The sequence below is a fragment of the Hemitrygon akajei genome, chromosome 3 (genome assembly GCF_048418815.1).
Source record: "Hemitrygon akajei chromosome 3, sHemAka1.3, whole genome shotgun sequence".
Taxonomy (NCBI): Eukaryota; Metazoa; Chordata; class Chondrichthyes; order Myliobatiformes; family Dasyatidae; genus Hemitrygon; species Hemitrygon akajei.
In genome coordinates, this window is record NC_133126.1 from 197,508,148 (window position 1) to 197,523,171 (window position 15,024).

At 43.8% G+C, this 15,024-nt stretch overlaps 1 protein-coding gene across 6 annotated transcripts in view; it reads right to left on the reverse strand.

Annotated features, from left to right (window-relative positions):
- mmp23bb (matrix metallopeptidase 23bb) overlaps positions 1-15,024 on the reverse strand; it is a 53,938-nt gene that overhangs the window by 19,747 nt on the left and 19,167 nt on the right. For 5 of the 6 annotated variants that reach the window (XR_012098460.1, XM_073041673.1, XM_073041671.1 and 2 more), the window contains exons 4-5: positions 6,728-6,895; positions 1,884-2,048 (exon numbers count right to left, since the gene is read on the reverse strand). Coding sequence is in view for 5 of the 6 variants with exons in the window: in XM_073041673.1 (XP_072897774.1) it covers positions 1,884-2,048; positions 6,728-6,895 (333 nt within the window). In the remaining variant the exon portion in view is untranslated. The remainder of the gene's footprint in view (positions 1-1,883; positions 2,049-6,727; positions 6,896-15,024) is intronic. The other variant, XM_073041672.1, reaches the window with a different exon arrangement.

Consider the following 15,024-nt stretch of genomic DNA (forward strand, 5'->3'; position numbering starts at 1 on the left):
TCTCGGAGTAGGTTAAAAGGTCGGCACAACACCCTGGGCTGAATGACTAATACCGTGGTCGCATAGCGGTTAGCGTAAAGCTTTACCGTGCCAGTGATTCAGGTTCATTTCCTGTAAGGAGTTTTGTACCTCCTCCCCGTGAACACTTGGGTTTCTGCAGTTGCTCCAGTTTCCTTTCACATTCCAAAGATGCGCAGATCCAGGTTGGTAAATTGTGGGCTTGCTATGTTGGCACTGGAAGCACAGGACACTTGTGGGTTGCCCTCGGTGCATCCTTACACTGTGCTGGTAGTTGACACAAACAACATTTCACTGTACATTTGGACGTACAGCAGCAGTGGAAGAGAGTAGTGCACAGGGCCAATTCCCATGTGGGTGAACAGCACATCTGGACAGATGTGGAAAATGGGTAACCTGGTCAGTCTCACAGGGTGTGGTAACACTGAAAAAAGAAACCTGGAACATAGGAGATTGAGGGGTGACCTGATATATTAAATCGTGAGGGCTATAGACAGGATTAAAGTATATAGTCATTTTCCCATGGATGAGGTGCCCAGCTCTGAGATTAGAACATAGAACAATACAAACCCACAATGTTGTGCCGATCTTTTAGCCGATTCTAAGATCAATTTAACCTTTCTCTCCCACATAGCCCTCCATTTTTCTATCATCTATGGGCTTGTCTAAGAGCTTCTTAAATCACCCTGATGTATCTGCCCCTGCCATCTTAAAGGCAAGTAATTTAAAAGGGGTAATTTAAAAGTAATTCAGGGGCAGCTTCTTCATGCTGAGTAAAGTGCATTTTTACAATAAACCAGGAAATTACAGGCCACTCAGTCTGAAGTTAGTCTTCGGTAAATAATTGGAAGCAACTCTAAGGGACAGGATACATAAGTATTTGGATAGACGGGGCTTGATTAGAGATAGCATAGCTTTGTGTCTGGTAGAACATATCTAACCTGGGATGACATGGTAGCATAGTGGTTAGCATAACACCTTACAGTGTCGGTGACCCAGATTCAATTCCTGCTGCTGCTTGTAAGGAGTTTGTACGATCCCACCGTGACTGTGTGGGTTTCCTCCGGTTGCTCCGGTTTCCTCCCAAAGACCAAATACGTACCGGTTGGTAGGTTAATTGGGCATGGTAAATTGTCCTGTGATTAGGCTAGGATTAAACCAGTAGATTGTTGGGTGGCACAGCTCGAAGGCCAGAAGGACTTGTTCCCTGCTGTACCTCAATAAATAATTTAAATAAATAAGCTGTTTTACATACGGTTTGAGGAGGTTATGAGGAAAGTTGATGAAGGAAAGGTAGTGGACGTTGTCTACGTGAACTTTAGCAAGTCCTTTGACAAGCTCGCTTGGGAGGCAGGTCAAGAAGGTTTAGTTGCTTCACGTTTAGGATTAGATTCAGAATTAACTCAGTGGGGAAGACAGTCAGAGGAATTAGATGGTCGTCTCTCTGATGGGCGGCCTGTGACTAGTGATATGCCATAGGGATCAGTGCTAGGTCCATTGTTGTTCATCATCTCTCTATTAATATACTTAAGCTGTAGACAGATAAGTATTTGAAGGATCGGGGAGTTGAGGGTTAACACAAAGTGCACTGCAGATGCTGTGGTCAAATCAAGACGTACAAAAAGGCTGGATGAACTCAGCAGGTCGGGCAGCATCCATTGAAAGAAGCAGTCAACATTTCGGGTCAGGGGAGTTGAGGGTTATGGCCATCTGGAATTGAAGAGGGATTGAAGCCAACAGAGACCAGATTGAAAGGCAGGACAGGTTTGAGGGGCTGAATGGACTACCCCGCTCCTATTTTCTTCTAGCTGACCAGAGCATCAACTAATCATACACACTTCTGTGTTGGTTCACAGTTCACCCACCGTAGAGTCTCTGGATTCCCCAGATGTCATCCTGTGTGATTCGTCGCTGGCCGGTGAAAGTTGCATTGGGGTGCATGAGTGCACTCATGTTGCGGGAATGCATCAGCCCCAGCGCATGTCCAATCTCATGTGCTGCGACCTGTACCAGGTCATTCAGCCAGACACCTGTCAACAGAAACGGAATGATGGTTATCCATTAGGCCACAACCATGACTCCTGTAGAGTATCCGCTTTCCTTAGACAGTCGGAATGCTATATAAGTGCATGGACCTGTCAGTCGTAGCCACCTCTGCCACAACTACTCACTTCAATATTTCCTATTGTAACATACAGTAATTTTGTATGTATTGCACTGTCGTGCTGCCACAAATTTCACAAGGTATGTCAGTGATAATGACAAACCTGACACCTACTGTAGATGGGTGGCAGGAGATCAGGATGGGGGGGGAATAATCGGACTGTTGGGGATGCTTGATAATCCCTTCCATGGGTGGTGTAGCAGTTAGCGCGACGCTGTTACATCTCGGGGCATTATGGAGCTCAGAGTTCATTTCTGGCACCGTCTGTAAGGACTCTCTGTACAAGCTGCTATGGAATGTGTGGGCCTTCCCCCGATGCCCTCGTTTATTTATTTATTCACTGAGCTATAGAGCAGAATAAGCCTTTGAGCCATGGCATCCAGCAGCCCACCTGAACCTAATCACAGGACAATTTACATCTAGGATGTAACTCACTGTACAATATTGAGACCATAATATCATAAGATTTAGCAGCAGAATTAGGCCATTCGCTGGTCTATACCTTGCTCATCTGCATTTTCCAGAAACAGGAGCACCTGGAGGACACTCACAGAGTCATAGGGGAACATTTCTGTGTGGCTGTACCTTACTGATATCCTTATGTGTTGGCTAACTTGAATGTCCTAACTGTGCTTTGTACTGTGTGTGACTGTTGATACTGTGTTTTGCACTCTGGTTCCAGACTAATACTGTTTCGTTTGGCTGTATACATGAGTATTCATGTATGGTTGAATGACAATTAAACAAATTGAATTGAATTGAAAAAGTAACCAAGTCCATTGTAGTACAAAGCAGTCGAAAGTGCTCACAGCGTTGCTATACTGAGTTAGTGACTAGGGTTGTGTGAGTTGGTTCAAGAACCGAATGGTTGAAGGCCAGTAGCTGTCTTTGAACCTTCTGTACTTCCTGCTTGATGGCAGCTGCAAGAAGATGGCATGCCGAGATGATGGGGCATTTCAAGGATGGGGGCATTGGTCGCACCTGAAGAGCAACACCTCTGACAGCCTAGCCTAGGTAGAGTGGACATGGAGTCTTGGAGCAGAGGGCACAGGCTCAAAATAGAAGAATGCCCTTTTAGTTCAGAGATGAGGAATTTATTTTGCCACAGAGTGGTGAATCTGTGGAATTCATTTCCACGGCCAGCTGTGGAGGTCAAGTCATTGGGAATATTTAAAACAGACGTTGACAGGTTCTTCATTAGTCAGGACATCAAAGTTTATGGAGAGAAGGCAGGAAAGTGCAGTTGAGTGGGATATAAACCAGCCATGATGGAATACTGGGGCAGTCTTAATGAGTCAAATGGCCTAAATCTGCTCCTTGCAATATTAGGGTCTAAATACTGCTCTGGGAGTTACATCCGAGAATGCTCACTCCTAAAGTCTTACAATACAAGAACAGGCCCTTCGGCCCATCATAATACTGCCAACCATCAAGCACCTGCCCACATTTGGTTCAATCTTTCAATGTGTTGGTGACTTAAGTGCTTCTTGAGATGCTTTTTGAAGGTAGTGAGAGTCTATGTCTCCACCACCCTCCCATGCAATGCCTTCCAAATTCTAAACACCGGAGATTCTGCGGAAGCTGGAACTCTTGAGCAACACACACAAAATGCTCTGCCTCATTTGCTGAGTTCCTCAAGCATCCTGTGTGTGGTGTTCTAAATTCTAATCAGATTCAGGGTGGGGGAAAAAACTTCTTCCTTGGACCCGTCTAGACTTATTGGCTCTTACCCACACTTTCACGTTTTGGATGCTTCTGCTACAGGGAAATCTTCCCACTAAATTAATAATGCCACTTACGAGTTGCTGGAAGGAACCTCAGCTCATTCTCCCTTCTCCCCCTCTTTTTGGGCAGAAGAAAGATCTGCAAAAGATTTTTATGCAGAGGGTGGTGAGTAGATGGAACAGGCTACCAGAGGAAGTGGTTGAGGCAGGTACATTAGTATCATTTAAGAAGCACTTGGACAGGTACATGGAGGGGAGGGGCTTGGCAGGATATGGGCCATATGTAGGAAAGCATCATGGTCAGCATGGAGATATTGGGCCGAATGGCATTAATCTTCTGACGACACTCTCTGACTCCATAAATGATTTGGATGAAAATCCAGAGTTCTGGGACAGCAATCAAAATAAGCAAGGACCCTTCCCACTCTGGAGATTCTCTGTTCCCTCCTCTCCTGTGGGCAAACCTTGAGAGGACGTACCAGCAGGCTCAAAGGAAACTTCTATCCTGCTGTTATAAGACTCTTGTAACAAACTGAATTCTTTACATAGCCCTCATATCAGATCAGAGGGTCTATCCTGAGATCAGCATGTAGGCTCCTTCGCAAAGAAGCTGCCGCTGTTTGCGCAAATTCGGCATGTCGCTAAAAGTCTGACAAACTTCTGTAGGTGTACAATGGAGAGTGGATGTATCACTGCCAGCTACGGATTCACCAATGCCCATGAACAGAAAACCATTACAAAAATTGGTGGGCACAGCCAAGTTTGTCACAGGCAACGTTCTCCCCACCAATGAGCACATCTACATGGAGCGCTGTCACAGGAAATAGCGTTCATCATCGAGGAGCTCCACTATCCAGGACAAACTTTCTTCTTGCTGCCGCCATTGGGAAGGAGATACAGGAGCCTTAGATCCCTCACACCAGGTTTAGGAACAGTTGCTACCCTACTGAACTAGTATGGATAAATAATTCCACAACCTATGAACTAACTTTCAAGGTCTCAACTGCTCATGTCTCTGTTTTATTTATCTCTCTGTTTATCTATTTTATTATTTGTTTGTTTGTTTATCTATTTATTTACAACTTGCCCGCAAGGGAATGAATCTCAGGATAGTTTATTGAGTCACGGAAAAGTACAGCACTGAAACAGGCACTTCGGCCCATCTAGTCCATGCAGGGCCATTGAAACTGCCTACTCTCATCAATCAATCATCAGCAATCAGCCAGAGCTCAAGAAAAGCAGCTACGATCTGTGCAAAGCTATCAAAGCTGTGAAGCAACAATACAGGGACAAGATTGAGTCAAGATTCACAATGAATAGCACAGATGACTTGTGACCAGGGTTGCATACCATTGCAGACTTCAAAGCAAAACGTAGTGGTGCCGCCAACATCGCAGTCTATCTCCCAGATGAGCTCAATCGCTTTTACGCTCGGTTCGATGTTGTTAACTCGGCCACTGAGGAAAGCCACCATTACAACCTGCAACCCGATCATCTCTGAGGCTGAGGTACGCAGATGTTTCCAATGAGTGGACGGTCGCAAGGCTGCGGGACCGGACGGCATCCCAGGGTGAGTACACAGGATGTGTGCAGCATAATTGGCAGGTGTGTTTAGACATTTTTAATCTCTCCCTCTCCCAGTGCCCTCCTGCTTCAAATTATCCACCATTGTCTCCGTACCAAAAAAGACCAAGGTAACATACTTGAACAGCTGGCAACCTGTCACACTCACCTCAATAATAGGCAAATGCTTTGAGGGGCTGGTCAAGGATTACATCTGCAGCATGCTACCACCCAGACTGGACCCCCTACAATTCGCCTACCGACACAACCGATCGACAGACGACGCAATAGCCGCTGCTCTACACACCATCCTTACACATCTGGACAGGGGGGATGCTGATGTGAGAATGCTGTTCTTGGACTACAGTTCAGCATTCAACACAATAGCTCCACCCAGGCTCAACAAGAAGCTCAGGGATTGACCCTGCCTTGTGCAGCTGGATCCTGGACTTCCTGTCAGATCGCCGGCAGTTGGTAAGAGTGGGCTCCCTCACCTCCAGCCCTCTGACTGTTAACACAGGAGTCTCTCAGGGCTGTGTACTAAGTCCCCTCCTTTATTCCCTGTATACCCATGACTGTGTTGCCACCCACAGCTCTAATCTGCTAATTAAATTTGCCAACGACACTACTTTGATTGGCCTTAACTCAAACAATAACGAGGTAGCCTACAGGGAAGAAGTCATCTCTCTGACACAGTGGTGTCAAGAAAACAACCTCTCCCTCAATGTCGCAAAAAACAAAGGAGTTAGTTATGTATTACAGGAGGAATGGGAACAGGCTAACCCCTGTTGACATCAATAGATCTTGGGTTGAGAGGGTGAACAGCTTCAAGTTCCTCAGCATCCACATCACCAAGGACCACACATGGTCTGTACACATCAGCTGTGTGGTGGAAAAGTCACATCAGCGCCTCTTTCACCTCAGACAGCTGAGGAAGTTTGGTATGGGCCCCCAAATCCTAAGGCCTACAGGGGACACAACTGAGAACATCCTGACTGGCTGCATCACTGCTTGGTATGGGAATTGTACCTCCCTTAATCACAGGACTCTGCAGAGAGCAGTGCGGACAGCCCAGCGCATCTGTAGTTGTGAACTTCCCATGATTCAGGACATTTACAAAGACAGGTGTGAGAAAAGGGCCCTTCAATATTTGATAGGATTCAATAAGATCCCCCTTATTCCTTTTAATTCAGTGAGTACAGGCCCAGAGACACAAATGCCCCTCATACATTAACCCTTTCATTTCTTCTGACAGTACCTTGTTTCCAGCTGAATCTGGACTTGCCCAGAATCCAGAACTCGTGATTATCAAAGTGAATCTCGCCGAGTGGAGGCAGGAAGGCATGAGCCAGCTCTCCATTGAGTCCGTCGAAGCAGGGGTGGAGTGGGGCAAACCAGCAGTCAGTGTGGTTAAACGTGTAAAACCCTGAAACACATTTCAACTTGGATTTAAGAACAAATAGATCCACCTTCCCATGATTAAAGAAGAAGAATTTCTGGCAAAATGTGACAGGTCATTCTGTGTACAGGTCAGTGACCAATGGTGTTCTGTAGGAATCTGTTCTCTATCCCCTGCTTGTTGCTATTTTACCAATAACTTAAATGAGGAAATAGAAGTTTGAGTTAGTAAAGTGGGTTAGTAAGTTTCACGTGTCACAAAGGTTGGGGGGATTGTGGATAGTGTCAAAGGTTACATAGGTTACAATGGAACACTGATAGGATGCAGAGCTGGGCTAAAAAGTGGCAGATGGAGTTCAATCCAGTAAAGTGTGAACTTTGAAAGATCAAACTTAAAGGCAGATTACATGGTTAATGGTAGGATTCCAAGCAGTGTGGAGAAACAGAGAGATCTTGAGGTTGATGTCTGTGGATCACTCAAAGGTGCCTTGGAGGTCAATGGATAAAAAGGCATATGGTGTGTTGGCCTTCAATAGTTGGGGGATTGAGTTCAAAAGTTATGAGATAATGTTGCAGTTCTATAAAGCCCTGGTTAGTCCACACTTGAAATATTGTGTTCGGTTCTGGGTGTCTCATTATAGGAAGGATGTGGAAGCTTTAGAGAGGGTGCACAGATTTATCAGTGCTGCCTGGATTAGCTGAGGAAAGGCTGAGCATGCTGGGGCTTTTCTCTTTGGAACAAAGGAAGGTGAGAGGTGACTTGAAGGTGATAAGAGGCATAGATAGAGACAGCAGCCAGAGACTTTTTCCCCTGGTGGAAATAGCTAATATGAGAGTGCATCATCTTAAAGTGAGAAAAATACAGGGGAGATGTCAGAGGTAGTTTTTTTTTTACACAGAGAGTTGTGGGTGTGTGGAGCATACTGCCAGGGGTGGTGGTAGAGGCAGATACATTAGGAAGGTTCGAGAGATTCTTAGATAGGCAGATGGCTGAGAAAAAATGTGAGGCTATGTGGGAGGGAAGCATTGGACTGATCATGGAAAAGACTAAAAAGTCAGAAATATATCATCATCTGAAGGGCCTCTTTTGTGCTGATTGCTCTGTGTAAGGAGGGACACAAAATGCTGGAATCTAGAGCCACACACTAAACTCGGAAGGAACTCAGTGGGTCAGAGGCATCAGTGGAGGGAAATGCACAGTCAATATTTCAGGTTGAGACTTTTCATCTGGACTGAAAGCATAGAGAGCAAAAAGGCAGTAAAAAGTGGTAAAGGAGTGGAGCCAGTGCTGTCAGGTGATAGGTAGATCCAGGTGAGGCAGGTCAATAGGGAGAAGAGGGAGGAAGAAAAGCGAGGATGTGTGGGAAGACTAATCGATCCCTTGAACAATGGTGTATACAATCATGAGTGGTATAGACAGGATAAACGTACACATTGAAACGGAACCAAAACTCAGAGGGCATAGCAGTAGGGTGAGAGGGGAGTGATTTATCAGAATCAGATAATATCATTGACATACGACATGAAATTGCTGTTTTGAGGCAGCAGTACAGTGCAACACATAAAAAATCTATAAATTTCAATAAGGATATATAAAAAGTAAATAAACAGTGCACAAAGAGAGCAAAATTGTGTGGTAGTTTTCATACGCTGAGAGACTGTTCAGAAATCTGAGGGCCGAAGAAGCTGTACCTAAAATGCTGAGTAACTTCTTGATGTAAAGAGGGGTGGGTCTATGGAAGGGCCGAGATGGCCTGTTTCTGTGCTGTAATTGTTATATGGTTATAGAAAAGTAATTGAAGCAGGTTTAATTATGGCATTTATAGGTCAGTCAGATAAGACCCTAAGACAAAGGAGTAGAATTAGGCCATTTGGCCCATCTTCCGACTTTCCACTGTGGCTGATTTATTATACCTCTCAACCTCATTCTTCAGGTTTCTCGCCATAGCATTTAGCACCCTATTTAATCAAGAACTTATCACCTCCATTTTAAACATACTCAGTGACTTGGCCTCCACAGCCATCCATGGCAATGAATTAGACAGATTCACCACCCCATCATCCCTGTTCTAAATTGACAGCCCCCTGTTCTGAGACTGTACCCTCTGGTCCTAAACTCCCTTGTTATACAAAAACATCCTCTCCACGTCTACTCCATCTTGGCCTTTCAATATTTGATAGTCTTCAATGAGATTTCCCTCATTCATCTAAACTGCAATGAGTACAGGCCCTGAGTATATCAAACACTCCTCATATGTTAACCCCTTCATTCCCAGAATCATTCCTGTGAATGTCCTGTGGACCATCTCCAATGCCAGCACATATTTTCTCAGTTAAGGGGATGAAATCTTCTCACAATACTCCATGAAGTCTGACCAATACCTTTTAAAGCCTCAGCATTATATCCTTGTTTTTATATTCTACTCCTCTCAAAATAAATGCTAACATTACATTTGCCTTCCTCACCACTGATTCATCCTGCCGGTATGCCTTTAGGGGGTCCTGAACAAGGACCCCCAAGCCCCTTTGCACCTCTGATTTTTTAATTTTCTCTCAATTTAGAAAATAGTCTCTGCCACTATTCCTTCTACCAAAGTGCATGACCACACAGTTCCCTACACTATATTTTATCTGCCACTACTTTGCCCATTCTCCAATCTATCTAAGTCCTTCTGTAGACTCCATGATTCCTCAACAATAGCTGCCCTTTACCTCCCTTTGTATTTTCTACAAATTTGGCTAAAATGCCATCAATTCTGTCATCTAAATTGTTGACATATAATGTAAAAAGAAGCAGTTCCAATACCGACCCCAGCAGAACAGCACTGGTCACTGGCAGCCAACCAGAATAGGCCCGCTTTGCCTCCTGCCAGCATGCATTCTTCTATCCATGCTAGTGTCTTTCCCATAATACAATGAGCTCTTATCTTGTTAAGCAGCCTCATCTGCGGCACCTTGAGAAAGGCTTTCTGAAAATTTAAGTACATAGCACACCCACTGACTCTCCTTTGTCCATCCTAACTGTGATTCCCTCAAATATTTCCAACAGATTTGTCAGGAAACCTTGCTGACTTTATCACATACCTCTAAGTACTCTGCAACCTCATTATTATATATAGTCTCCAATATCTTCCCAACACTGAAGGTCAGACTAACTAGCCTATAATGTCCTTTCTTCTGCCTCCCTCTGTTCTTAAGGAGTGGAATGACATTTCCAATTTTCCAGTCCTCAGGGACCATTGCAGAATCTACTGATTCTTGAAAGATCATTATTAATGCCTCCACAATCTCTTCAGCTTCCTCTTTCAGAATCCTAGGGTGTAGTCCAACTGGTCCAGGTCACTTATCTACCTTCAGACCTTTCAACTCCCCAAGCAGCATCTCCTGAGTAAGAGCAACTACACTCACTTCTGCCGCATGACTCTTGAATTTCTGGCATACTACAAGTGTCTTTCATAGTGAAGACAGATGCAAAATATTCACAGTATTAAGTTCGTCTGCCATTTCTTTGTCTCCTATTATTAACTCTCCAGGGACATTTCCAGGGGTTTTACCTCTCTTTTTCTCTTAATATATCTAAAAAATTAACTTTATGTATCTTCTTTTATATTATTGGATATCCTATCTTCATATTTCATCATTTCTCTCCTCGTGGCTTTTTAGTTGCCTTCAGTTGTGTTTTAAATGCTTCCCAATCCTCTAACTTCCCATTAATTTCTGCTATATTATATTGCCCTCTCTTTTTCTTTAATGCTGTCTTTGACTTCCCTTGTCAGCCACAGTTGTGTCATCTTGCCCCTGGAATACTTCTTCATCTTTGGGTTGTATCTATCCTGCACCTTTCTAATTGCCCCCAGAAACTCAAACCATTGCTATTCTGTCGTCATCCTTGCTAGTGTTCCCTTCCAGACAACTTTGGAAATCAACCCTCCCATGCCTCTGTAATTCCTGTTACTCCACTGATACATTTGACTTTACCTTCTCCCTCTGAAACTGCAGGGGGAGTTCTATCACATTACAATTACTGTTGCCACAGGGTTCATTTACCTTAAGCTTCCTAATAAAATGTAGCTCATTGCGCAACACCCAATCCAGAATTGCTGATCCCCTAATGGGTTCAATCACAAGGTGCTCTAAAAAGCCACATAGGCAGTCTACAAATTCCCTCTCCTGGGATCCAGAACCAACCTGATTTTCCCCAATCTACCTGCATATTGAAATCCCTGTGACTATTGTAACATTGCCTTTATTACATATCTTTCCTACTTCCCATTGTCATTTATACCCTACATCCTGTCTATCATTCAGAGGCCTGTATATAACTCACATCAGGGTCTTTTTACCCTTGTAGTTTCTTAACTCTACCCACAAGAATTCTGCATCTTCCAATGCTATGTCTCCTCTTTCTAAGGATTCAATTTCATTATTCACCAATAGTGCCACCCACCCCCTCTGCCTACCTAACTGTCCTGTCAATATAATGTGTTTTTGTATGTTAAGCTCCCACCTATGATCTTTCAGCCACGACTCAGTGATGCCCACAACATCTCACTTGCCAATCTCTACCTGCAATACAAGATCATCTAACCTATTCCATATTCTGAGTGCATTCAACTACAATACCTTCAGTCCTGTATTCATCATCCTTTTCAATTTTGTCCCCAAGTTACACTTCAACTCATCCCACTGACTGCAATTTTGCCCTATCTTTGCCCCGATGTGCGCTGATAATGTCGGAACCCAATGCGGAGGAAAGACAGACTCCATGAAAAGACAGTGACCAGAGTTTATTCATAAGAATTCCAACAGAACATTGATGAGTTGGCTGAGTGACACTGCGAGACATAACATTCTCAAAACTAGGACCCTGCAATTAGTGCTAATCAGGTGACCGCTTAAATAATCCTAGTAACATGGAATCCCCAAGCCTATCAAATTAAACTTAAACAGAAAGCACCAGGAGACCGCATCACAAAGAGCGAGTCACTCAAGAAACCACAAGGAACTCTAAACAATCGTCGATTCTAATTAAACAACAATTAACCAAATCAGGTGCTCTAAAAACTGGAAGCCCAACACCCTCCAGTGCCCTGCACAAAACCCAAAAAGCTTATTACAATCACCTTCCTCACAGTCTCACTATATAATGCATCATCCACCTGTATACCATTGTACACCAATATGGTCATGGATAGGAAGGGTTATGAGGGGTACAGCCAAAATTTGGTGAATGGGACTATCTCAGTTAGGAACCCGGTCAACATGGATGAGTTGGGCTGAAATGCCTGTTTCTCCCGCACATTGCTCCACGATTCTGTAAAGTACTACACTGTGGAGGTGAGAAGATGCAAAGGATGGGTGATGGCCGTATGAGATAATAGTGCGGCAAGTGAAGTTAGTTGCCACAGTAGCGACACGGTTAACGCGACACTACAGCTCAAAGCATTCCAGAGCTTGGAGTTGAAGTCCCACCGCTGTCTGTAAAGGGCTTCTATGGACCCCCCATGAACCACATGGCTTTTCTCTCGGTGTTCCAGATTCCTCCCGGTTAGTAGGTGAATTGGTCATTGTATGAATTGTCCTGTTAGGCTAAGGTTAAATAGGTGGGTTACTGGGCCATTGGGCCAGGTGGACCTGTCACGCACTGTATCTCTACAGTACCTATAAAAAGTATTCACCCCACCCCACCCCACCCACCACCTTAGAAGTTTTCAGGTTTTATTGTTTTACAACTTTGAATCACAGTGGATTTAATTTGATTTTTTTGATACTGATCAACAGAAAACTACTCTTTCATGTCAAAGTGAAAACAGATCTCCACAAAGTGATCTTAATTAATTACAAGTATAAAACTCAAAATAATTGATTGCATAAGTAAGCACCCCCTTTAATATGACACAGCAAATCATCACTGGTGCAGCCAGTTGGTTTAGAAGTCAGATAATTAGTTAAATGGAGATGTGTTTTTGGAGACCTGTGTGCAGTCAAGGTGTTTCAATTCAGTATAGTAAAAATACACAGGTATCCAGAAGGTCCAACTGCTGGTGAGTCAGTATCTTGGTAAAAACTCAATATTGTAAGTCAACAAAACATGAAAATTTTTGGGAGGGTGAATACTTCCTTTAGGCACTATATATAGATCTGTCAGGCCATCGAAGAGTTAATTGCCTTGCTGTAATTTGGGCAAGGTCAGTCTGGATGAGAACGACAATTATTATTCTTGAGATTTCCCAGACACTTTTGAAACAGCTGCATTTTTAAAGCAATCCATGGCTTTAGATTTTGTTTCTAGTTTGGAATCAATCTCCCAAGGGTGGAATTTGATTTTGCTCTGCTGGAATATTACTCCCGGCTCCTGGATTCACTGGTCAAATAAAAGAAAACAGCACAAGACAGTTCAAGAAGGCAGCTCCCAATCAGGCGTGGATGATAATCCAACAATCCCCACAATCCAAAAAAAAATTAAATAATGTAACAAATGGAGGTAGCTTTTTAACTGGTTATCTCCCAATAGCTAATTTTTTTTTACACACACAAGCTGTCAGGAGTGGTGGTAGATGCAAATACATTTCAGGAACTCTTAGATTGGGAGCCACGGTAGCATCGTGCTTAGGACAACGCTACTGCAGCTTGGGGCATCAGAGTTCAGAGATCAATTCCAGCACTGTCTGTAAGGATTTGATAGCCCTTCCCATGAATGTGTAGGTTTTATCCAGGTGCTCCGTTTTCCTCCCACAATCCAAAAACGTACGGGTTACTAGGTAAATTAGTCCTTGTAAATTGTCCTGTGATTAGGCTAGTGTTAAATAGATGGATTGTTGGCCGCTACACCTCATTGGGGTGTTCAGCCCCATCCCATCTGTCTAAATCAATAAAAGATAGGGAAATGGGTGGTAGAAAAATTGGAGGGCTACATGAGTTTGAGGAAAATGCAGGTTAAAAGTTGACATCATGAGCTGAGGGGCCTGTGCTGTGCTGTAATGTTCTATGTTCTACATTCAATATTTTATCTCTCCTCTTTCCTTCGAGTCCCCATGAAGGGTCTCAGTCCGAAACATTGAATGCCAATTTCCTTCCACAGACACTGAGTTCCTCCAGCTTTTGTATGTTGTAGCAAATGGCGGGGTGGAGGAGGGGAATCCTTGAAATTGGATCCTCAACTTCCTAACCAGGAGACCACAATCTGTGCTGGGTGGAAATAACATCCCCATCTCTCTGACAATCACACCTCAGGACATGTCTTTAGCCCGCTGCTCCACTCTCTCTGCACCCGTGACTGTGTGGCTAGGCACAGCTCAAATACAGCCATTGTTGGCAAAATCTCAGATGGAGATGAGAGGGTGTACAGGAGCGAGATATATCAGCTAGTTGAGTGGTGTCACAGCAACAACCTTGCATGTCAGTAAGACGAGAGAGCTGATTGTGGACTTCAGAAGGAGTAAGACGAAGGAATACACATCAGTTCTCAAAGAGGACCGGAAGTGGAAGGAGCAAGAAATTTCAAGTTGCTGGGTGTCAATATCTCAGAGGGCCTAACCTGGACCCAACATATCAATGCAGCTACAAAAAAAGGCAAGACAGTGGCTATATTTCAATAGGAGTTTGAGGAGATTTGCATGTCATCAAAACAAATGTACTGTGGAGAGCATTCTGACTGGCTGAATCACCATCTCGCATGTAGGGCTACTGTACAGAATCAAGGTAAACTGCAGAGAGATATAAAAGTAGTCATCTCCATCATGGGCACTAGCCTCCATAGTATCCAGGACATCTTCAAGCAGTGATGTCAACATCCATCATTAGGGACTCCCACCATCCAGGACATGCCCGCTTCTCATTGCTACCATCAGGGAGGAGGTACAGGAGCTTGAAGGCACACACTCAATGATTCAGGAACAGCTTCTTCCTCTCTGCCATCTGATTTCCGAATGGACATTCAACCCAGGAATACTACCCTCACTACTTTTCTATTTTTTTGCATTGCATATTTAACTACTTAATATATATATATATATTCATACTATAATACAGTTTTTTTCTCTACTATTGTGAATTACATTGTACTGCTGCCACAAAGTTAACAAATTTCACAACACACCCTGGTCACTGGTGATATTAAACCTGATTCTGATATTGGTTCGCAGCCTTAAAGAATCA